The sequence below is a fragment of the Planococcus citri genome, chromosome 2 (genome assembly GCF_950023065.1).
Source record: "Planococcus citri chromosome 2, ihPlaCitr1.1, whole genome shotgun sequence".
Classification (NCBI taxonomy): Eukaryota; Metazoa; Arthropoda; class Insecta; order Hemiptera; family Pseudococcidae; genus Planococcus; species Planococcus citri.
The window spans coordinates 37110137-37135620 of NC_088678.1; the positions used below are offsets into that span (position 1 = coordinate 37110137).

The window sequence follows — 25484 nt, forward strand, 5'->3', positions numbered from 1 at the left end:
CAGTTAAATGTTAAAACACCATGAACTGTTTTTTCTAGCGATACAATCTTTTTTCAAAAATTTGTGAAATTGGTATAAAAATGAGGGGGATGGGGGGGGGGCTAAAGTTTTCTATTCCAGGAAAGTTTTGAATCGTGGATGTTTTTTATGAAGTCATTTTGATGCTTAGGATTCCAAATAAAATGGAAACTATGACGAAATATCAGAAAGTCATTTTTGAAAGTTTCGCAGAATTTCACGACGTTCTAGCCATCGCCACTTCTTCATTATAATAGGACAATTGGCGTTCAATTTTGGCTCATTTTTATGTTCAATGACCTCGAATCAGCAAGAAACATTATTTTAAAAATATTTCCCTAAAGAATTTTTGCAGTTTTGAAACCGTTTTGAAACTGAATCAACCCTCAATCCCCACTCGATTTGCGACTAAAAGTTTTTTTCTCAAAAAAATGTGAAGAGTAGTTCTTTTGTTGCTTATATGTAATATCTTTCTAATTTTTTGATTTTATTTTTCAATTTTCAAAGAAATCGAAGTACCTAGGTGGCATTTTCTGACTAATTTAAAGTCGCTGAGGCAAGATCTAGTGTCAATGTATAATTCTCGTGATTCCTTTATTTAAAAAAATACAGATTTTTCTGAAAAAATGAAATTTTATAAAAACTGACGAACCGATTGATAGGTATTCAATTTTGAGCCAATTTTCGTGCTCAGTGGAGTCCTGGAAGTAAAGGGTTCACGTTTTGAAAATAAACTTTTTCAGAATTATTTTCTACTCAAATTTTAGCTCAAAAATGGTCTATTTCTAGGAGAACGGATCAATTTTGTAAAATTCTGTCTACGAGAGTGAATTCGTCGTCTCAAAAAACCCCTCGTCATAATTTTCATTCGATTCGCGACCACTAATTTAAAAATGTGATGAGTTTTTCCAAGTCCCAGGGTCCGAATTCATTGTCAATTATAGTACTGCTCGTTCTGGCTTCAAATAAAAAAATAATTTTTTTGAAAACTCCAGTTTTCTAACAAAATTTTGAAATTTGATTAAATCATGGTAAAAAGCTGAAACTTGCTTCATATTCTATTTTTGACTTTTTGAATCGATTGGTGAAGGATTTGAGCCCTGTTTGAAGCCTCAGTGTTTTTCGAAATACGAGTAAACTGAAAAATTTGCACTAAAATGAGTCAAATTAAACTTCAGCGGTTATGTACTTGAATTTACTATCTTTATAATTCTTCGGATTAATTTAGGCATCGATTTTCAGAAATAATTTCTATCTATTCAAATCCAAAATTTTTTTACCGATTTATTTGAAGAAGCGAAATTTGTGATTTTTCAACTCATCATCATGAGAAGTTGAGATTTGGTTCTTATTTTGAATTTAAATATAAATGTATAGGTACTTTTGAGCCTCTGATGTAATTGTGAATTTTTCAGTCCTTGAAAAAAAAAGTATCTTCGGAGATAATACGAATTTGAATAGACAGAAATTATTTTGAAAATTTTTGCTCGAAAGAGTAAAAAAATATGGTAAATTCTAACTCCAAGTGCTGGATTTCATTTACGTCTTTTTCATTGCAATTTCTCAAAACTGAAAAATCCAAAAACCTTTCAATTCAGAAGGTTGAAACTTGATAGTGTACTAACCAAATTGTAGCTTTCTACATCAATTTGATCCCATTTTGAGCCAATTTAGAATTCTTTTAAAATTTACCAAAAATCTGAAAAAAATCAGCATATGAAAATTTGACATCGTTGGGCATTTTTGGATGCTTCGCCGATTTTTCTTCGACGAATTGAAAGATTGACTGAAAAGGTAAGTCACCAATTCATTAAAACCAAGTTTTCAGATTTCGATTTTTGACACATTTTTGAAAATGGACGTAGAGAGTTTTTTTTTTTTACAAAAAGCTGAAATTGACCTTTCCTCCTTTCCCTTTGGCCTTTACTTACCTGATTGATTGCGATCACTTTCGATCCACTCTGGGAGTCTCTAATAAAAGTTAACTTTTGTCTAATGATCTAGAATTGCTGCAGTGAAATCAACATTAGTGGGTGTTTTCACCCAAGTTAGGACCTGTGATTGAGACAGACACTGTTCAAATCAGTAGGTGTGTTCAGACCCAAGTTAGGACCAGTATTTGACACAGACACTGTTTCAATCAGTGGGTGTGCTCTGAACCAAGTTAGGATCAGTGTTTGAAACACACACTATTTAAATCAGTGACGTGAAATGACCTAAATACTGAACTGAACTGAATACTGAAATTTTATTTTACATTATTAATTTTTATTAATTAATTCAATTCATCCACTCACTCAGTCTTTCAGTCTTCCCATAAATCAGTCATTCCATCTTTTTGTCCTTTAGTCTTTTCATCTTTTCGTCTTTCCGACTTTCCATCTTTACTTTTCCTCTTTACTTTCAGTTTTTACTTTCTGGCCAAAATCACAATTGAAAACACCAGGGTTCAATCAGTGGGTGTGTTCAGACCCAAGTAGGGACCTGTGTTTGAGACAGACACTATTTAAATCAGTGTGTGTTTTCTGACCCAAGTAAGGACCTATGGTTGTAACAGACACTGTTCAAATCAGTGGGTGTGTTCAGACCCCAGTAAGGACCTGTGTTTGACACAGACACTGTTTTAATCAGTGGGTGTGATCAGACCCATGTTAGGACCAGTGTTTGAAACTAACACTGTTCAAATCAGTGGGTGAGCTCAGACCCAAGTTAGCACCAGTGTTTGAGACAGACATTATTTAAATCAGTGGGTGTTTTCAGACCCAAGTAAGGAGCTGTGCTTCTGAAAAAGTGTTCAAATCAGTAGGTGTGTTCAGAGTCATACCCAAGTAAGGACCTGTGTTTGACGACTTTGTATCAATCAGTGGGTGTGATCAGACCCAGGTTAGGACCTGTGGTTGTGACAGACACTGTTCAAATCAGTAGGAGTGTTCAGACCCAAGTAAGGACCTGTGTTTGACACAGACACTGTTTTAATCAGTGGGTGTGATCAGACCCAAGTTGGGACCAGTGTTTGAAACAGATACTGTTTCAATCTGTGAGTGTGTTCAGACCCAAGTCAGGACCTGTGGTTGAGACAGACACTGTTCAAATCAGTAGGTGTGTTCAGACCCAAGTTAGGACCAGTATTTGACACAGACACTGTTTCAATCAGTGGGTGTGCTCTGAACCAAGTTAGGATCAGTGTTTGAAACACACACTATTTAAATCAGTGACGTGAAATGACCTAAATACTGAACTGAACTGAATACTGAAATTTTATTTTACATTATTAATTTTTATTAATTAATTCAATTCATCCACTCACTCAGTCTTTCAGTCTTCCCATAAATCAGTCATTCCATCTTTTTGTCCTTTAGTCTTTTCATCTTTTCGTCTTTCCGACTTTCCATCTTTACTTTTCCTCTTTACTTTCAGTTTTTACTTTCTGGCCAAAATCACAATTGAAAACACCAGGGTTCAATCAGTGGGTGTGTTCAGACCCAAGTAGGGACCTGTGTTTGAGACAGACACTATTTAAATCAGTGTGTGTTTTCTGACCCAAGTAAGGACCTATGGTTGTAACAGACACTGTTCAAATCAGTGGGTGTGTTCAGACCCCAGTAAGGACCTGTGTTTGACACAGACACTGTTTTAATCAGTGGGTGTGATCAGACCCATGTTAGGACCAGTGTTTGAAACTAACACTGTTCAAATCAGTGGGTGAGCTCAGACCCAAGTTAGCACCAGTGTTTGAGACAGACATTATTTAAATCAGTGGGTGTTTTCAGACCCAAGTAAGGAGCTGTGCTTCTGAAAAAGTGTTCAAATCAGTAGGTGTGTTCAGAGTCATACCCAAGTAAGGACCTGTGTTTGACGACTTTGTATCAATCAGTGGGTGTGATCAGACCCAGGTTAGGACCTGTGGTTGTGACAGACACTGTTCAAATCAGTAGGAGTGTTCAGACCCAAGTAAGGACCTGTGTTTGACACAGACACTGTTTTAATCAGTGGGTGTGATCAGACCCAAGTTGGGACCAGTGTTTGAAACAGATACTGTTTCAATCTGTGAGTGTGTTCAGACCCAAGTCAGGACCTGTGGTTGAGACAGACACTGTTCAAATCAGTGGGTGTTTTCAGACCAAAGTCAGGACCTGTGGTTGAGACAAACACTGTTCAAATCAGAAGTGAATCATAAGTCCCCCTAATTTTGCAAAAAAAAAGCTGCAAAACTTTTTCAATCTCCTAAAGTTGACCTCATCAAAAGTCAAGTTGAATACAGTGCCTTCTGAAGCATTCCTAAATCGCTGGGCAAAACCCAATTTTGACCACAGCGGCTCCATATCAGTTCGTAAAAATTCAGTTCCAGGCGTCGAAATTTTTAAAAATTCGCTCTTTCACCTCAGCTCACCACGGATTGTAATTTGTGAAAAAATAAATAAAACAAAACCAAAATCCTCTCACCACGAGTCGTCAGTCCGCACAGAATCATTCTCCATTAACATATTCGAAAATAGAGAGGAAGAAAATTACGGCAGCTGGGAAATGTTGGCGCTCTCGTAAATCACGACGAATAAGCATCAAAAAAGAAGAACCGTCATCAATAAAACAATAAAAATAGATTTCCGTATTGTCAGTCCCCGACCAAAGCACGGTATATAGGAATAGGTTTGCGTCGATACTGCGTCGTTGTGGGATTGAGTAGTGACACAATTGTGATATATATAGTGAAGTTTACTTAACGCCATGAAAAATACTATAGGCCTACCCAATGATGAAAAATGACTGGGAAAATACCGAACAAATGCCCCAAAGCAGTAAAATGCAAAAATGTGTTTTTTCGTAGACGAAAAATGTCTTGGCAAAGATGCCGGCTCATCGTACAGCGTTGGAAAAAAAACCGGGCCGCGGTTATCCTCGGAGGAATTTTAACGTCGACGATGCTCTTTAACGGCTCCCTCGTTTTCAGTACGGTTTTAGGCTCCGGGCCCCCGCACCTCGTCTTCGGCGTGATTTTCGCGTCACAATGATAAGCGAACTCGCAAACGAAACCAACCTTTCCCAAGCATCTTGTTTTCCAAATCAAATTGAAAAACGCGCGCGTGTTCGTCAACTAAATCATATCATGTTACGTTCGCATAAAAACCGAATGTGTTCCGGAGTCGTTAATGCGTTTTATCCTATTTTTCTTTGGCGAGTTTTTTTCATTACCGCGAGTAATGCGGATGGTTTTATGCAACCGTTGGGATTTATATGTACTTGGATAATACGTACGTGGTGGCTTCCTTCTTTGGAAAACACGTGCTGGAGTTTGGGCTACTACTCAGGAGGTCTTATGTTCTTTTCTTTTTTCTCTATGTAAGTGCTGTACGTTTTTTTTGGAGGGTGGTCATTTTGTAAGACCTTACAATGCATTAACTTTTAGTTTGCGGAACTATTTCTGGCCAAAAAAAATGATACATTCTTCGGTGTTTTCAGAAATTGGAGTTATAAATTGCAATTTTTTTCCAATTTATAAAAATTGAGGCACTCGAGTATTTTTTTTTCACCATTTTTGTTTGGAATTTTAAAATTTTCCCCCAAATTATTCAGTTCAAAATTAAAATCAAGTTTCCCCACAAGTAAAATTTCCTTACACGAATTCAACATTAATCCAGCAGAAATTCACCTACATTCGATACCTCTACAAGAACCAATCAGTTTGGTGGGAAAAAATTCATCTTATTTATCAACCCAATCTCTCTTTAAAATTACACTCGAGCAAACTCGACGAACGTAAACGTAAAAATAAAAGAAAGATAAGGCGGCGAAATTCGCACTCACAGTCGATTGCGCGAATTAGGTACATTTAAACTGAAGTAAAACTTTCGCTTTTCCATCAAACGGTAAATATATTTTCGGTAATTTGAGCCGGCTCCGAAATACAGCCTTTTAAACGGCTTCTATTTCGTTACATGCAGCTGTTTATGACTTAATATCAAAAATGGAATAGTTCCAAATCAAACTTTTCCCCATACGAAGCGCACACACCCGGTAAAATTATTTTTCTCAAGAAAGATGTTCGTTTTGCGAGTACCTATACGTATATAGCACAAATGATGGAAAATTGTCAGTGCGAGAGTTGCGCAAAATAACATCGAATATCGTGCAGATGCGATAAGTGTAAGTTAAGTTTCTATTTTTATAAATGGCGGAACTGAAAAATTATATTTTAAAACGGGGACTAATCTGAGCTGCGAAAAGAAATCTGGTATTGTTGAAAATGCAAAATTCAAATATTCTAGTTTTGATATTACCTATATTTTCTTCTTTTTTATTTATTTACCAATTTCTCTCTCTCTCTCTTTTTTTCTATCGTAAAATTACTGAACTTGTACAGACACAGAGCCAAATTCATACCTATAGAACTTCTTCTTCCCTGATATGTGTCGCGTTGCTTTTTATAGTTTTTCAAAAAACCATTTTTGCAATCTGCGAAATTGATAAAATTCATTCGCCAACTTCGCTCGCCTTTTTATTAGCGAATATTCCGCAAAATCCAATAGATTAAATGTCGAAATCGTTTCCGCATCCTATGAAATTTCATACGTCAGATTATACGCATAAAACTTTCATACGAACGAAAAATCTCCGTAATTTTATTTCTGCTGCCTATTATGTAGGTATCGACTGAAATGAACTGTTGCTCTAATCACGATTTGTCACCTACATTATGAGGATCAATTTGTGATGAGCAGGAATGCCTTAATACCACCTAGCGGTTGATAATGTAATTCCCCTTTTAGTAAAATATATTATTTGATCTATTTTTAGAGAGGAGCTTCATTACTTAGTCTCTTTAAAGTTTATCGCTCTATCTCCTTCTACTGAAAGTATGGTAACATGGGGAAATCTGGTGTTCGCGGATCTAAAGGTGAACCACTCACACAACAATAATTGTCGACGTCGACATTTGCATCGACCATGTTCTTCTCCAACATAATGATATAAAAATGATCAATTAGTTATCCAGTAGGAATTTTCTGGCCGTAAATGAGCCAGGTTAGAGTAAATTTTCGAAATTTTCTCATTATTTCTGATACCTTGACATGTGATCTCGACATGTTGATGTAAAATTTGATACCTACTTGAAATTTGCATCCACAACTATGTTAACCAATTTTTCAGAATTGAAATTTTTGTTTTAGTGTCAAAAGTTTTAGTAACCTTAAACATTTTAAAATATCATCTTGTTTGAAAAGAAAAACAAATTTTTGATGGCATAAACAAAATTATTCATTTTTTCATAGTTTGGAGTTGTTGATGATATGTCGATGTGAAAGTTGATGGTCCACAAATGCATCAACACCAACCTCGACCAAATTTTCAATGATTTTTCAAATTTTGAAAATGACGTTGACAGTGTATTTGTCGATGTCAAATTTCACATCAACATTAACATCGACGTGTTGTCGACATTGAAATGTATTGGTTCAGTAGGGGAGATTGTTGTACCCCGGACCTGTTGTACCAGGGACCTTTCCCTCACTAACGCCACTTGCGGAATTCGGACCCCACTACGTTTTAAAGCATCACTAGGGTATGCCACAAAATGAACTATAGGCGATAAGGTTTTCATTTGAAAATTTTGCACACGATTATCACGTTTTAAAACGAAAAATTACATTTTGCCATGTTTTGTGAACTCATTTTGATCTGTTGTTTATTTGAAATTTGTCAAAGCAATTAGTGCAATGTGTAGCTACACCATCCAAGTGTAAGTACACATATTCACTTTTTGGAAAAATAATTTTTTTCTAAATTTTGGGAGGTCTTGTACCTGGGACCAAATTTCATCGTGTACCACGGACCGCAATTTTTTCATCTAATTTTCACGAATTTTGATACTTTTTCAGATGCCAGGATGCCCTTTACACAGTTTTTACATTGTAGCATCTGAAAACGTTTCAAAATTTATTTGAAATTGGTGGAAATTTGAGGAAAAATCTATGGTCCGTGGTACAACATGACAAACTTATGAAATTTTTTAAAAAAAATTCTGCAAAATTTTATATGATCTTATTGTAAAAAGTAAATATGTATAATGAATGTCTATGATCCATACGTGAACTTTATGCCTTCACGGCCAACTTTTAGGCATTTTCCAGGGTAAATTTCCTTTTGGTCCTTGGTACACAACCCGTTGTACCATGGACCAAAAAAAAGTGACTTTTTCAAAAAATTCTGGAGGGGAGGGGAATGAATTTTGAACAAATGTGAATATCTCGTTTTTTTTGTAAAAGACCATTCTTTGATGCACCCTATTCACATTTTCAAAAATAATTAATGGGTGGAGTCCATTCCCAAAAAACGAAAAATCGGTCCCTGGTACAACAATCTCCCCTACTCTTAGATAAAGTATTGCACCTTTCCAATATAAGGAGTTTATGTTCAACATTTTATTTTGTGCAGACCTAGGAGGAGGCTTCCGCATCAATGCTGCTTTCAGCACGAGCAATGACCACCTCTAAAAAAATCATTTTTGGAAAAAATTTCAATTTTTGAAATTAATTTTTTCAATTTTTTGTAGCAGGAGATCAACAAACATGTTGATGCAAATGTCGATCCATCCACATCGGTCACATTTGGATCCCACATGTCGATGCAAATTTTGACCAGGTGTCGGACCAATTGTCGACATGAATGTTGCTCAACATTGGTCCACAATTACATCAACAATAAATTGGCTCAAACTTCACATCAACATGTGGTATCCAAAAGTGATGGATGTGGATGGATCGACATTTACATCGAAATTAGCATGGTCATTGTTGAACAGGCACTTAAAGACCACAAGCTAAGCTCTTCACTTAGCATCAGAATCGTGAGCTCTCTGGAGCTAAGTCAAAATGTTGATGTGTTAACCCTTTTGGTACAAAAAGTATAAGCTCATGGCATTAGCCAATGTCCTTCTTTTATTGTTTCATCCACTCTTAGCGTGGTAATTTATGTGTTTTTTTTTTATAACATGGTGATTAATTCTGCTTAATCATCATGGTTCAATTGGATGCACTTTGATCAACCCGAGTACCTATCAAAAGCATTCCCTATCAAAGAAAAAAATACGAATAGGTATGTATATACACATACTTACCCAACACATGCTGATTTTTGGACTAATTTTGCATTTACACATATGGGTACGAGTACGTTTATGAATGCATAAATGCATAATTATTCCAAAAATTGGCATACATATGCGTATATATCCGCACTTTTTTCTTTGATAGGGATTTCTCATTCGTACATCAGACTTCAGTATAGACACTGTACCTGGGCCCTCCCAGAAGAGTGGAAGACATCAAACTGCAGGCAACGAGGAAAAGGGATGGTAGTAAAATCTTGTGTCATGCCGATTTGTCCCGTTGGGTGCTTTTGGTTGCGCTGTACTTCAATCTGAAGGCAATGGGAAAGAGGGATGGTAGTGATATTTTGTGTAGTGCTAATTTCTCCCGCTTGGTGCTCTTGGTTGCGCTGTATTTTGTTCAAGAATTCGACTACAGCGCAGCCAAAAGCACCCAGCGTGAGCGGGAGAAATTGACATGACACACATAATTCTGACAAAATGGCGGCTAGTTTGATGTCTTCCCCCAGGTACAGTGTCTATAGACTTCAAGTATTATGTTCTTATTATTGTACCTAGCTTGAGTGAGTACATTGGAAAGGATAGGAAAAGTGTACAGTGTCTTTGGTAAGTAAGGTAAGTGCAGCTAATTACGCCACGTTGGCAATTACGCCACTACTGCAGTTCTCATAGTAAACGGGTAGATGGCGCCGTGTGACGATTTTTAGGTGATTGTACTGTTAAAGCCAAGGTATGAAAACCAAAAATATCACCGGACCGGATAATTTTCTGATCTGTGGCTCGCTTTTTCGTTAATTTGATGCCAAAAAAAACGTCATGTTAAATTGACCACAGTTTGGAAACGTGCTGTAATTTGTAATAAGGGCAAAAAAAATTTTGAAGATATGTTTCCTATAGTAAATTTAATGACGATTTCAATGAGATAAACAGTTTTTTGTTATTTCTCAATGTAAGTATCGAAATGTTGAAAAATATACAAAAGTACCAATGTTGAAAATTACGCCACTTTAACAAAACTCTTTCAGGACTTTCACATATTTGACCAAAATGCTAAGAAATAATTTTTAGCGCTGTTTTTATCAATAATTTTAAATAATTTTTTTTGGTGGTGGGGGAGAGATATGTTGATGAATACACCACTTTGGTGAATAATTTTCAGAAATGGAGGGGTGGGATAGGGGGAGGGGTAATGGAAAACATTTTTTTTAGGGAAAGGTAGCCAATAAGATGCCCAAAATGCCAAATGATTTTTACCTATGTTTTCATAGATTAAATAGTGTTTTGGGGTGGTGGCGTAATTACCTGCACCTATTGATAATTACGTCACTTTTGTAAAAAATTTTCAGGAGGTGATTGGTGGTATTGGGGGAGGGGTAAGAAAAAAATTTTTTTTGTGAAAGGTAGGTACCTAATAAGATGTACTCTGAGGTGGTTCATTCACATTACATATTTGGACTTTGCAATCAGGGATGGTAACCATAACTGAAATTTTTAACCGAAATGACTTTTAACCCCTAAATTGAGGCAAAAACTGTAACTGTAACTGTAACCATAACCATAACCAAAATTATTGATTTGAAATTTTTTCACCATAATCTTAACCGATTCATTTTTTTGTTTAGGTTAAATACATACCTAATGGTTATTTTTTTGAGCAAAAATCTCATTTTTTTGTGTAAAATATGACTTTTATTATGATTTTTGAGAAAAAAGGGCTCAATTTGTCTAAAATTTTCTTCTAACTCGAAAAATGGCTGTGAAATTGTGTTTTTGGCCGCAGGTGCACTTTTTTGACATTGAAGTGCAATTTTCATTTTGGTTTCCATCCCTGTTTGCAAGTCCTCTCAATTAATTATAGTTTTACATATCTTAATTAATGGAGTTTAGCTGAATTAGGTTAATTACATCAGAGATATCTAGTTAATATGGAGTAATTGTGACTAGATCTCAAATTAGTGTTAATTAGATCGATCAATTACTAAATAGTGACTTAGTAGTTGATTGGTCCAAACTATTAAGTATAAGTATGTATTCCAGGTTGTAAGTGGCAGGTAATCGCCTTACCATTTAATACAGAATAATCTTTATAATTATTGTGTATCCTATGTGCCTTCTTTAATGTAACTAATCAATAATAAAAGCATTTTAGTAGCCTCTATGAATGTGTTTTATTATAATTCGTTTACATCTATGTTATAGTTAGGTAGGATTGTTTCATCCCCCCTTTACCCCTTTTGAGCTATCCAGGTAAGAGGTAATTATTCCCCACGTAGCTTAAGGAATAATTATTGCCCATTTCCAGTAGGAATAATAATAAAGTCAATTCCCGCTTACCACGATAATTCCTACCTTCACTATATCAAATTTTCAAATTTTTCGAGTGTTTATTAATAGGTATACGATTATTTGATCCTCAGATTCAGAAGTAGGTATGGTTGAAATTCACGACGTAGAATTTTTTCAACCACTCTTGTAAACAAAGCTCACTAAATTTAAAAGAAAAAAAAAGTAAAGATACATGTTCGATACCAAAAAACGAAAAAAATCGGCTTCTAAAAATGTCGCTCGTATTCTTTCGTCATTTAAGCACAGGCCGTAAAAGACGAAGGGAAATTTGAAGGAAGCCAACCATCTCATACTTCTCTGAGAATCAGTTTGAAAAAAGAACTATCGCTGGTATTCACGCTGATTTCGTAAAGACTTTTAGAACTCTGGTGGGACCGTCCTAACACATAATATTGTTCGCCGTATCTCGACCGACACATACTCTCTTGCTGGCAGAAGAGACGAGGAAATCCTAAATTATGTGCTGTAATGGAACACTCGTGTAGGATTTTGCTTCTACAAAAGTATTTTTGAAAATTCGGTTCGTCTTCGTCGTCGACAAATTTGTAAAGGAAATTATTACTTTGATAGGAAATCTCGCAGCATAATTTCTTATTAAGTTGCCAGATTAGGTGAAGTTATTTTATTGGTAACGCCGGTATACCTTCTACCTATCCATTTGTTTACTATGTGAATCCAAAACTTTCTCGAGTAAGTATTACGGAAACTTTGTCGTAATATATTTATAAATGTATACTTATACTTCTTTCCTATAATCGTGAATGTAACTTGAGGAAAAATCTTGCGGAAATGAATTACATTTTTAGCTTCTTTACCTTTACATAACCGTAAGAAAGGTTCCCATTATTATAGGTAGGTGTATTTATTCGATATTGTCAAAATAAATCTTCCAACTTTGAAAAGCTCGCAATTTAATTATTCTCAACGAAACTATTTCACTACGAAGTGGGCAGAGAATTGAGAATTGAAAAAAAGACGTGCTTGACCAAAATTAAAGCGGATTACGCTACAAAGTTGAATGAAATTATAGTAGGCAGCTAGCTATCTCATACCTAAAAAGGTTCAATATATTTTAATTCCTTTTTTTTTGTTTAAAATTATCCTTCCTTCATCCCCCAACCAGCGGAATATTCTACTTTATAAATAACAATGCTATGGAAAACACGAATGGTAGGTACACCTGAACTCTCGTTGAATTTATTCGCGAATGTCGCTTATAATTAACGATTTACTTCCGAAAAAGGTACACGTCCTTTATGCGGCTGACCAGCGGATCTAAACGAAAGGGTAATCGTAGTTAGCCAGGAAATGCGTGAAATTCGATTATTCCGCTGAGTCAGAAACATCCTGTTTACCAGTATACGACAATAACTTATTTGGACTACCTACCGTCGTAAAATTATGAACTTTCATTTTTCCTACTCAAGATTATTCAAACTGTTTGCCTAGCGAAATGGTGGTTGGATTTTGGATGAAATTATACTCGCAATTGTATGCTCGACTTTGATTTTGTTTTAGAATGAAGGGTTGTTGTATTAATACCGATATGTAGTTTGATATTAAGTACCTGAGACAGTCAGACTGTGTTTCGCTAAAACGACATAAACAGTCAGAAATTCTAATAATTAAAAAAAAAGTCGAAAATTTAAATTCAGTTGTATTTAACGCACGCAAATCGATCATAATTAAGTGAGTAAAATAACTTGTTTCCTCATCTTTATTGTTCACGAAGAGCTTAGTTCAAGAAACGGATGCGCCACTTCAGTTGGATTGTACTCAACGCCTTCGAATCATCTCCAGAATTACCAAGTCTCCCTGATTTATGGATACTTTCAAATGAGGCTTACCAAGACCTCATGATTTACGGGTACCCTTTAAATCGACAATTACAAAGTCTCCATGATTCATGAGTACTTCTTAAGTCGACAATAACCAAGTCTGCATGATTCGTGAGTACTTTGTAAATCAGTCTTACCAAGTCCTCATGATTTATGGATACTTTGTAAGTTAATTTCATGGGTACTTGTAAGTTGACAATTATGAAGTCTCCATGATTCACGGGCACTTCTTGAAAGATCACTTATCACGTCTCCATGATTAATGAAAACTTTTCCACCCAAATAAAATTTGAGAAAATATCCTGCTTTTATCCTGTGTGTTGTACAACTTTTCATATTGAAAGTGAACATTTAAGCAATTAGGTAACTTTCATTTTCATTTCAAGAATTTGCGCACAAATCCTCTATGCTCACTTTGCGCGCAGGCAAATGACATATGCCTGTATTTCAACATCACTAATTTTACCCGATTTCTTCAACCTCTTTTTTCTGTTCTATTCCTACAGATGGCGCTAGGTATCCATTGATTTCTGGATAAGAGATTTCAAAAGCGACCTTGAAAATTTCAGGCCTGTGCTCTCTGCTCAGGGTGTCCACAAATTGAAAAACCGGTTTAGTCAGAAATTCAAACCGGTTTACACACTAAGGTGACAAAAACACAAAAATAACACAAAAATAACACAAAAATTAGAGATAGAGAAAAAAGCTTGAAACAAAAGTTGTAGGGCGTGAAAAATTACACAATTCGGTCTAATCCCATTTGAAACCAGTTCATTGGTTCGCATTTAGCAACCAGTTTTGACAATCACCTAAAAATTGGAAATAGAGAAAAAAGCTTGGAACAAAAGTTGTAGGGCGTAAAAAATTGAACTATTTTCCGTAATTAGGCATTGAAACTGGTTCATTAAATTAGATTTTGAAACCGGTTCATTGGTTCGCATTTAGCAACCGGTTTTGACAATCACCTAAAAATTGTAACAAAAGTTGTAGAGCGTGAAAAATTGAACTATTTTCTGTAATTAGGTATTGAAACTGGTTCATTACATTGGATTTTGAAACCGGTTCATTGGTTTGCATTTAGCAACCAGTTTTGACAATCACCTACAAATTGGAGATAGAGAAAAAAGCTTGAAACAAAAGTTGCAGAGCGTGAAAAATTGAACTATTTTCTATAATTAGGTATTGAAACAGGTTCATTAAATTGGATTTTGAAACCGGTTCATTAATTTGTAACCAGGTATCAAGAATTACCTAAAAATTGGAGATGTGGAAAAAAACCTCGAAACAAAAGTTGTTGAGCGTGTAAATTTGAATTACCTACTTTTTGCTAATTGGATTTTGAAACCAGTTCATTAATTTGCAACTACATAATTTATGATAACTAGTTGCAAATTGACGAACCAGTTTCAAAATTCGATCAAAAAAAATGGTTCAATTTTTCATTCCCTACAACTGTTGTTTCAAGCTCTTTTCTTTATTATTTTCAATTTTCAAGTAATTTTTGATGACGGGTTGTAAGGGGATGAACCGGTTTCAAAATCCGATTTCCTAGTGAAAATAGTTCAACTTTTCACGCTCTACAACTTTTGTTCCAAGATTTTTCTCTATCTCCAATTTTTAGGTGATTGTCAAAACTGGTTGCTAAATGCGAACCAACGAACTGGTTTCAAAATGTGATTAGATGGAATTGTGTTATTTTTCACGCCCTAAAACTTTTGTTTCAAGCTTTTTTCTTCATCTCCAACTTTTTGTATTGTTTTTGTTAACTGGTTACAAAATAATGAACCGGTTTCAAAAATGTTGTCACCTTATGTGTGTAGAATTACATTGCGCCAATAAAAACCAGTTTGATTTTTTTTGACCAAACCGGTTTTTCAGTTTGTGGACACCCTGAGCACAGGCCTGAAATTTTCAAGGTCGCTTTTCAAAGCCCTTATTTTTTCCTAACCAATGCCGGTTCATTTATCTCGCCAGCTGTTTCCACTTAGAAATTAAAGCCACCGGGCACTACTTTCTTGACATACTGTACACAAACTTTGAAGTTTGAGTTTGAATGTTGAACGTATGTACATACAACATGGACTAAAATGGATGACATGACACGGGTATTCGTAATCAGCGATATTTAATTAGAAGAATTGACCTCTCGTCCTTGTGCAATTTATTGGTGTTTAGTTAAGAAAAAAAACACGGATTTTGAAGGAAAAAAATCATAATTATTCTCTTTTCTGAATAATATGCAACCTGAACGACATAACAGACACAGAGTTGAGTTATGACGCTATTTCGAGAACATTTTAGCTGTGTCAATTATGGGTTGCATATCTAAAACTGAAAAGGGGTAAAGCGAACCAGACGTTTTTTTTTTGGAAGTAGAGACCTGCTAATACCCACCTATCTCATTTTTTCCTAATAATATTGTCATATTTTTGCCTCAAAAAATGGAGTAGTTGGACGATTTTAGCCATGTCGAATGGGTTGCCTAACTTAATAATCAAGAGGAAGCGGATCATTTTTTTTTCACTGGGAGACTGCTTCATATTCTAGTATTCTACTAATAACATAGGTATCCGATTTTCGATCAAATATTGGGCCAATTTTGGCCATCTTAGGGTATCGTTTGAGTTACATATTCATTCGAAATAAGGCGCAATTATGATTTTCTCAATAACTTTGAATTACTAATCATTTTTCCAGAATTATGAGTAGAAATCTGGAGGGACCTCCGATTCCGAATTTTGAGGTAAGGGGGTTTTTGAAGACGCTGAATTCGAATTTGAGGTCATTTTCTTGCGCAACTAAATGCAACGTTTTTTCACGTATCGATATTTTCTATAGTTTGAAACTTGAAAGTTCATCTTGAAAACATTGATATTATTTTTAAAAAACTTTATATTTTTAAATTAAAGTACCTAACATCGCAAATGGATTCTCTCATCTCCATGTCCGGAAACTTTAGCTATGACCTTCGAGTTGGAATAGTTGAAGTGTAGCACTGATTCGTTTTATTGAAAAAATCAAAAATAAAAAAGTCAAATGCCAAAAAATTTTTTTTTAAATCAAAAAAATGGACTTCAACTCCTGAAATGTCGTTTGTTGTGGTTTTAGCTAATGATGTTCTGATCTCTACTTTTGGTTGCATTGAAAATTTGAGGGGGCCAGCTCAAGCGAGTTCCTTATAAAAAATTGATATTTCACAATCACGTTACTTTTTTAAAACAATTTTCTGAACGCAAGAAAGATATCATCAGTCAAATCGGTACATAGGGACATCAAACACAAGAAAAAAAAATCATTGAAAATAAAACAATTTATTTAAAGAAAAAAATCGAGTAAAACACTTGATATAAAAATTCAAACTTTTAAAAACCGTTTAAATACATATAATAAACAATTCTTTAATAAAATTAAAAACTTTTTAATAGATAACATACAAAATGGAAAAAAAGAAGAAAAAAAATGAGGAAAACAATGCGTAAAAAAACAAACAAAAAAAACAGGGAGGGGAAAAACGAACAAGGGAGAGGATCGATTTTGATATTATTAAGTTACATTGAGATATGAAAAGTTAATTTGATATATACGCCACATAAATTATACACAGCTTTCTGGCAGTCTATTCGCCATCAGTGTTTCCTTGATAGCCGTACAGTTTATTTCGACGTCTTTTTTTTGATTGATTGTTTTCACTTTGACCGACGATATCGATTCGGTGCTCCGACAAAAGTGCTCCGATGGTTCGTATTCGACGTTATTCATTTTATTATACGTCGAACTGCTATTTTCCTGTGTACGCAAATCAAAGAAAAACCATCGCCAGTTAGAATATTATCGCTTTTACCCTTGCTTAACTTATTTCGTTTTTCGAAACCCCTTCGGAAATATTCCCGTCCTTTTTACTCGATTAAGATATCTTTTTTTTTTACGATGAAACTTACTATCAGCGTATCTTGATTGCTATTTCTACTTTCCCAGTTTTGATTGGCTGGCGAATGATTAATCGAATCAGCGTACAGGCTTCTTCTATTAATAATAACCGGATCTAGAGGGAAAAAGCAGAGAAAAAAAGTTGGATGAAAAAAAAAAACGCAGATAGGTAGTACAAGAGGCAAGTATGGCAGCAAATTTAATTTAGAGAAAAGAATACCACCGCGTCATTGTAATTTTAAATTTTCCACTTTCTCGAACCTTTTTTTTTGCCTTACAGAGTTTTTTTCTCCATCGAACATGTTGCGATCGAGAGACGAATAAAATTTGGTAAAAAATTTTTTCTTCTACTTTTGAAATAAATAACGCCGTTATGTGGCGTGCTACATTTACGACAATTTTCATAATTTTTAATATCCACCCTTTTGGGTCATTCCATGCCAAATCGGCGGATTTTTTCACGAGGGGTCTTCGATTTTTTTCAAAATCAGATCATTTGTAGAGGTCATCAAACGATGACGAATGACGCAAACCGGACATTTTTTCGATTTTTTTTGACGGAGCTGTGGCGCTTCAAAGTTCTCCAAAATGGCCGAAAATGGAAAATTTCAGTTGCAAATTGCTCCGGTTGTACGTGGTATAGAATTTTCAACTTTTTTTCAAATTGTAGTACTTTGAGAGGGTGATCGACGAGTGATGTCAAAATCAGTGTTGCCACTTTCAAAAACCTAAAAAAATCGATTTTAAAACTTATAATTTAAATATAACCACGATCTCGGCGAGTAAAAATTCTGAAAAAATTCTCAGTTTTAGTCCTTTTTATGTAGAATAACATATCAAAAAATTGGACTGGCATCTTTTTTCATTTTCGAGAAAAAAAAATTACAAGTTTTACAATTGCTGCAAAAGTACCATCCGAAACCTAAAAAATGAAAATTTTTGCATTTTTGAAATATTTTACCAATGTGTAGACGATAATGTGAAAAAAATCCCCCTCCCCCCCATTTGTCAACGAATTGACATTTTTCGTGCTATAAATTTTTATTTCAAGAGTGAAATTAATGCATTTTTCGTCAATTTGTCGACAAATTGGGGGGAGGGGTATTTTTTTCACATTATCGTCTACACATTGGTAAAATATTTCAAAAATGCAAAAATTTTCATTTTTTAGGTTTCGGATGGTACTTTTGCAGCAATTGTAAAACTTGTAATTTTTTTTTCTCGAAAATGAAAAAAGATGCCAGTCCAATTTTTTGATATGTTATTCTACATAAAAAGGACTAAAACTGAGAATTTTTTCAGAATTTTTACTCGCCGAGATCGTGGTTATATTTAAATTATAAGTTTTAAAATCGATTTTTTTAGGTTTTTGAAAGTGGCAACACTGATTTTGACATCACTCGTCGATCACCCTCTCAAAGTACTACAATTTGAAAAAAAGTTGAAAATTCTATACCACGTACAACCGGAGCAATTTGCAACTGAAATTTTCCATTTTCGGCCATTTTGGAGAACTTTGAAGCGCCACCGCTCCGTCAAAAAAAATAAAAAAAATGTCCGGTTTGCGTCATTCGTCATCGTTCAATGACCTCTAAAAATGATCTGATTTTGAAAAAAATCGAAGACCCCTCGTGCAAAAATCCGCCGATTTGGCATGGAATGACCCTTTTCGCTTTACGCAACTCGCAAGCTTTATTGAGATGCCAAAAAAGTTTTAATAAACCGAAAATACTTAATCTATTATCAGATAAGTTTTTTCGCGTCTTTTGTATACGCGATATTCGTTTTCACAGCACCCGTGGAAGTAATATCGATGAGTAAGTTTGTAACTTTTCGGTGGAGCCATTTTTTTCCTCATCTTCCTCCTTAGCCCAACCAAAGCAACGGTATCTTCTCACGAATGATATTTATGCGGACAAATGTCGCCTTTATAAATAATTGATGAGAGAAGTTTTTTTTTCGACGTTTCATTTTTTTTTTCTCAGTGCACATTTCTTCATCGAATGCTGTTCGATTTCTAATACCTATTGGAAAGCTAACGCCGTCGCGAAGGGAGAGGGTGAAAGAGTACAAATTCCATTCCGTTAACTTACCATACTTGGCTGGTATAATATCCGGGTTCATATCATCACAGTGATTGCCAATAGGAGCGACGGTTATTTGATCGTGTTTCCGTTCTGGACTATCGTCCATTGTACGTCGAGCAAATAAACTCCTCGATCTCCACATGTTCAGGAATATCAGCAGTATTAGTAGTATCACTCCTAGAATGGTCCCGATCGCTATGCCGAGCACTGGCGACATACGCCTGATATCCAGCACGTCCGCTAAACATACCATCACAATATTATCATTATTATTTTGCAGAATGTATTTAAAATGACATTTGACAATGTAGTTTCAAAACTTCGATTTGAGAGTTTTCATTTTCACCCCTTTCCCTCGTCATCATGCACTCGTTTTACCATTGAAAAAAATACCAATTTGAAAAAAAGAGGGATGTTACTAAATTTCATTTTTTGAATCTTGGAAAATTTTTGAAAATTTGAAAGCCTATTTTCCACGAAAAATTTGAAATTTGATATAATTGAGGCAGAGAGTTGAAATTCCTGTCTCCCATTCCAACGATTGATAGTCATTCTGGGCCTTTCTACGACCTCCAGCAGATTTTTGGATTTCTAGAGTTATACATTATGTAAAAAACAATAGCCACAAAAAGACCACAATGGAATTCATCACATACAATGAGATCAAATTGATCATATTTGTGATCTTTTTGATTCACTTAAGCACAAGTTTTCAAATTCTGCTTCTATCGGTTTAAATCTGAAATTTTCTCCACAGGTTTTTGAAAAATTAAAAATTTGTCAGTTAATGTATAATAAATTGAAAGATTTACATCTCACGTTTAACCTACAAAATCGATTAACAATTTTTTGAACTATTTTGGAGCCTCCAGTGGATTTTTGAATTTTCCAGTCCCTCCCTCACCCCTCTCCCCAAAAACGACTGAATATTAATTCAAACCAGCAGCATGCCTAAATCAATTGAAAGTGTCTTAAGGACGACGAATCTGAGTTAATTTTTGCTGAATTTAATTTCAGCATTCTTCATGGCAATTTTTGTAAAATTCTGGAGAATCCATAAATCTTCTGCATGGAGGCTATAAAACAGCTGAAAACCGTCACCAATCGATTCAGGAGATCAAAATCAAAGTGTACATCGAATTTCAGATTTTTACCTCAAGTTGATCAAATTTTGAGTTTTTATGGAAATGAGCCTTAGAATTTTCAAAAAATAGTCAAAAACTATAAAAGGAAATCTCAACTTTTGAATTTTGAGATGTGGGTGTATTTTTGAATGTTCTTTCAATTTTTCCTCTCATTAGATTCTAACCAGCATCAATGAAATAAATATCCATCGAAAATTTTCGATATATAAAATGTCTCTTGTCAAAAAAACCCGCCCCTGGTCCTCCAAGCAACGCTGTTTCTCACAATCTTTGCTCTCTAGTTCAAAACAAACGATTGAAAACTTATTTTGAAAATATTTTCGTCATTTTTTTGCTCTTATTCTTCAAATTCTGTAGCTTTCATGACCAAAAAAAACCTGAAAATTTTGACTCCTCTACTGAAAATTAATCAGTTATACCAGAATACTCCCAAGGTCATAAAAAACCAACGACGAGAAAGCATAAAAAATGGGGGGGGGCACAAAGTGATTTTTTTGTGTGTTTTTAGCATTTGAAAAAAATAAGTGGCACGGTCTGGAAGTCTGAGATAGGGATTTTCTTGAAAAAAAAGAAGGTATTTTCGGTAAATTCTCGAGCAAAAATTGTCAACATTTCCCCCTTCTTTAATTTTTTTTTTTGATTTTTTTTCAACATTGCATTGAGAGACTCTGTACAGTGAAACATTACTTTGAGACCAACAGAGATTTTACTTTGAAAAAAGGGTCACTTGAATATGAAAATTCAGACGTCAAAATTGATAACTTTTGAAAAATGTTTAGGTATGTCTATTCGATTTCTTTTGGGGTGGGGGCGGAGGAAAGAATGTGTCTGTCAAAGAGGCTCCAACATCGGTTGAGGAATCGGGGAGATTTTTTTTTTCTTGGAAGAAGTTTGATGAAGATAATTCTAACGCAAAAATTAAGAATTTTCAAACAACTCTTTTTTATTTACTCATTGCATTTTAAAAATTGTTTTCAAAATGTGGAGGGGTGAGGGAGAGGAGGTCAGAAGAGAAAAAAGGCGGGATCTGACTGAATAGATCTGAACCGATCAAAACTCTGATGTAATTAGATCTGACTAGCTATAATTAGCTCTGGCGAATGACCGAATCTAATCACATCTGATCTAGTTCAATGAAACAAGTCTGTTAGGATCTGAATTGGTCTGTCAGATGCAATCAGGACTTTCTTATTGCATCCGATCAAATTGGATCTGGTATAAGTGGCCGAATTTGATGAGATCTGATCTGGTTTAATCAAGAAAGATCTATCGAGATCTGAAGAGGTATGGTCAGAATTAATCAGGGCTTTCCTATTGGATTCGATCATGTGTGAACAAATCTAATCTGATATCTGATTAGATTTTATCTGAACCAATCAAACAGCTCTGATTAGATCCGAAGACATTTGGTCAGATTTAGTCAGGGCTCTCCTATTGAACCCAATCAGGTCTGAACGGATCTAATTCGATTGAAACTCTGATGTAATTACGCAGAGCTGGTCAGAGATATGATCTGATCTGATCTAATCAAATACGCTTGATCTAATCAGTTCTGAACTGATCTGGTTAGACTCAAAATCAGGTCTACCCAATTGGATCGGCCAGTTCTTCGCTATTGGATGTAATCAAGTCTGAACAAATTTAATCCCATCATAATTAGGCCACAAGCTCAACTGTCTATACCATATGTAGAGGAGAAGGTACAAATATGGACCCCCTCTAGCTTTTTGGCTTTAAAGGGTAGAAAAAATTATCAAATTTGTTTTTCGAATATACCATTCGAAAGGCCAAAGACTCTAGTATATTGTGTAAAAAAATTTTTTTTTTGGTTGAAAACTCACGGAGAAATTTGAATTTTACAAAAGTGACATAAATTGGTACAAATATGGACTCGGGTACAAATATGGACCCCCTAAAAAAATGTCTAAAAATTGCAGAAAATGATGCGAAAATATATTTAAAGACGTTTTTTAACTTGAGTATATGAAAAAAACATCGAATGCATGACAATAAACATCAAATACATGAAAAAAATCGAAATCAATAAAAATCGATTTTCATAAGAAAAAACCGAACTTTCTGGATTTTACTATTTTTACTTCTAAAATGGCCCGTACTATACTTTCTTCGTCCCATTTCCGTCTTTTAGGACTTCTCTTATTTGTTGATTGCTTTTTTCTCAGCATTCTAGGAAAAATTATATGAAAAAATTTAGGGGTCCATATTTATACCAACGTAAAAAAACTTGTCAGTTTATGAAAAATGGAAAAAAATACGAAAATCGAGTAAAGTAATGACAAGTATGAAAGCATATTCTGAAAGTATACACTGAGAGCTACTTATTTCGCTAATAATTTTTTTTTTGAACATTATTGGAAGTATGTACATCAATTATTAAAAGAAAACAGAGTAAAATTTTCCAATGGCAACAAAAAATCACGAAAAAAAAATCAAATGCTGATTGCAGACACAGAATTTTGCATCGATCCAAAATATGTAACTAGATCGTCAGTACTACACTACTAGAACAATTTTTAGTGCAGACCGTGACCGCAGCGCTAGTAGTATTCTCTAAACAGAGGGGGGTCCATATTTGTACCTGGGTCCATAATTGTACCTTCTCCTCTATCATGGTTCTTGAGAAACTCAATTTTAAAATTGTAGAGCAATATTAATTAAAAATATCGAGTAAGCATAACTCGGTTCCTTCAATTCTGGGGTCAGGCAAACATAACTACATAAACTTACAAGGGAACCTCCCCACATGATAATCTCCGATTTGAATGAAACTTGGACTGGTAGAATAGAAGACCTTAAAAAACCCCCATCTCCCAATTTTCAGTTGCTGAAGATGATTTTTCGATTTTTGACGAGCGTTTGAAGTTTGGGTAGGTACACACAGGTAAACAGTTGTTCTGTAAATTCGAAAAATGACCGTTTCTCCCCACCATATGAACTTCAGCAGCTGAAATTTTGGCCAAAGGGTCTGTGCTTGATACCTAATTGATTAATACTACCCCCGTCCGGATCTGGAATTATCATCAGAAATCGAATTTTTTGTTCATCTGGTGGTTTATAAATGCCATTAAAAAATTTGAAAAATCAGTAAATTAAACTCATCTAATGAACTTCAAGGGCTCAAATTTTGGTCAAACAGTCTGTGCCGAATACCAAATCGACTCATACCACCATTGGCCGGATCTGGACGTCCGTTCAGAAAACAAGATTTTTTACTGTTTTTTCTCAGGTTATGTTATAGGTATGTGTAAATACGAAAAATGACCGTTTCTCCCCACCACATGAACTTCGGCAGCTGAAATTTTGAATAAAGGGTCTATGCTTGATACCTAATCGATAAGTACTACCGTCGGTCAAATCTGGAATTATCATCAGAAATCGAATTTTTTGACATACCTAACATGAGAATAAGTATAAAAAATACACAAAACTTCAAACGCTCACCAAAAATTGAAAAATCAACTTCAGCAGCTGAAAATTGGGAGATGGGGTTTTTTTGAGGTCCTCTTTCCACCAGTCCAAGTTTCATTCAAATCGGAGATTATCATGTGGGAGGGTTCCCTTGTTAGGATGAATTGTCTATGCTTTTGGTGAGAGGGGGGTTATTCAGAGTTAGCACACGCTGCATTTAATCTACAAATGACGAATAATTATGTATCTAAGAGGTACCTAGTACCTACTAAGGTATTTGAAGCCAGCTGAACAGAATTTTCACCCGCTGTAAAGCATACTGGTTTGAAACAGTAATGCTTGCAATGTTATTTTTCGAGGGAAAAATTTTCTTAACAGATTACACGTCTACGACAGTAATTTTTCTTTCAAATAAACGCCTATCTTTGAACAGTACACATCATCGTGTCAACTGTACGCATTACAGAGAATAAAAAACAGCGGTAGTTCATCTACCTTCGCCCCAACCCTTCTGCTCTGTCTTTAAGTATATCCGGGTTCATTGACGGTCTCTCACTCGTATACAGAGTACCCATTACAAGAGTAGCTTGCATACGTAGTTTAACGACTGTTCAAATCAATGTAGCGAAATATTTTAATGTAGGTAACCAGGTATGTGGTGTGTACATTTTGCAGAAATTCGGCTTACCCTATATTAATACTAATGGCCGTTTTTGAAATTCCACTCGACACGCAGAGCAATGAAAAAAATGCGCAATATTTATGTATTATTTACGGAAGATCTTTCACGTATGTAAGTACCCACTTAGGCTTTATTTTACGAGTTCTCTTATTTTTCAAATTTCGTTTTGTTTATTGAGGTAATTTTTTCCACATTAGGTGTATTTTGAGAAAGCTTTTTGAAAGAGCAGGCGGAGGGGTGAAATTTGAAATAAATAATCATGAGTCTTTTTGCACATACGAGTAATTCTCAAAAAATACCCAAAATAATTGCAAAGTTTCGAGAAAATTACTATTTAAAATTATGCAAAGTATAAGACGATGAGCTGACATTATACTCAAATACAAAACAAAGTACGTACAGCGAAATTAGGCTCATATATAAGGCCACATTCTCGCAAATATTTGGAATTTTCCATACGCTTTGAACGCTTTTCAATGTAATAACTGGAAAATTTACATACATTCCACACTACTGGCGGGGAAAGCCAATCAGAACCTAATCCTACCTCAAACACGCCGATACACAACTTCCTAAATCGTTTGGAAATCTTTTCAGAAGCCATTTCCTTCCCTGCTCGTACGTACGTTAGAAAAAGACATAAAAACGCTTATCTCGCGCTTTATATCTTAATCATTTACGCGTCACATTTGACAACCCCTCCCGCTCGATGTTCGCGTACACCCAACTCAACTAGTAATTTACGAACCCTTTAAATGAAACCAAGTTTAACAATGATTTACTACACATAATCCTCGTTTACGCAGCTCGAATAGCTCGACGATAAAATTTGTTTTATAAAGTGTACGGGAGTATGAAGCGTAAATAAGACCTTGAAATATTTACTACGAAAAATTCCACCCAATACGA

The 25484-nt window shown here is 35.0% G+C and overlaps 1 protein-coding gene across 2 annotated transcripts in view; it reads right to left on the minus strand.

Moving 5' to 3' along the window:
- Positions 1 to 16599: 16599 nt before the first annotated feature.
- The window catches only part of LOC135835650 (synaptogenesis protein syg-2-like), a 494360-nt gene continuing 485475 nt past the window's right edge, over positions 16600 to 25484 (minus strand). For both annotated transcript variants that reach the window (XM_065350008.1, XM_065350007.1), the window contains exons 12-14: positions 19326 to 19559; positions 17244 to 17347; positions 16600 to 17091 (exon numbers count right to left, since the gene is read on the minus strand). In XM_065350008.1, the coding sequence (XP_065206080.1) occupies positions 16900 to 17091; positions 17244 to 17347; positions 19326 to 19559 (530 nt within the window). In that variant the 3' untranslated portion in view covers positions 16600 to 16899. The remainder of the gene's footprint in view (positions 17092 to 17243; positions 17348 to 19325; positions 19560 to 25484) is intronic.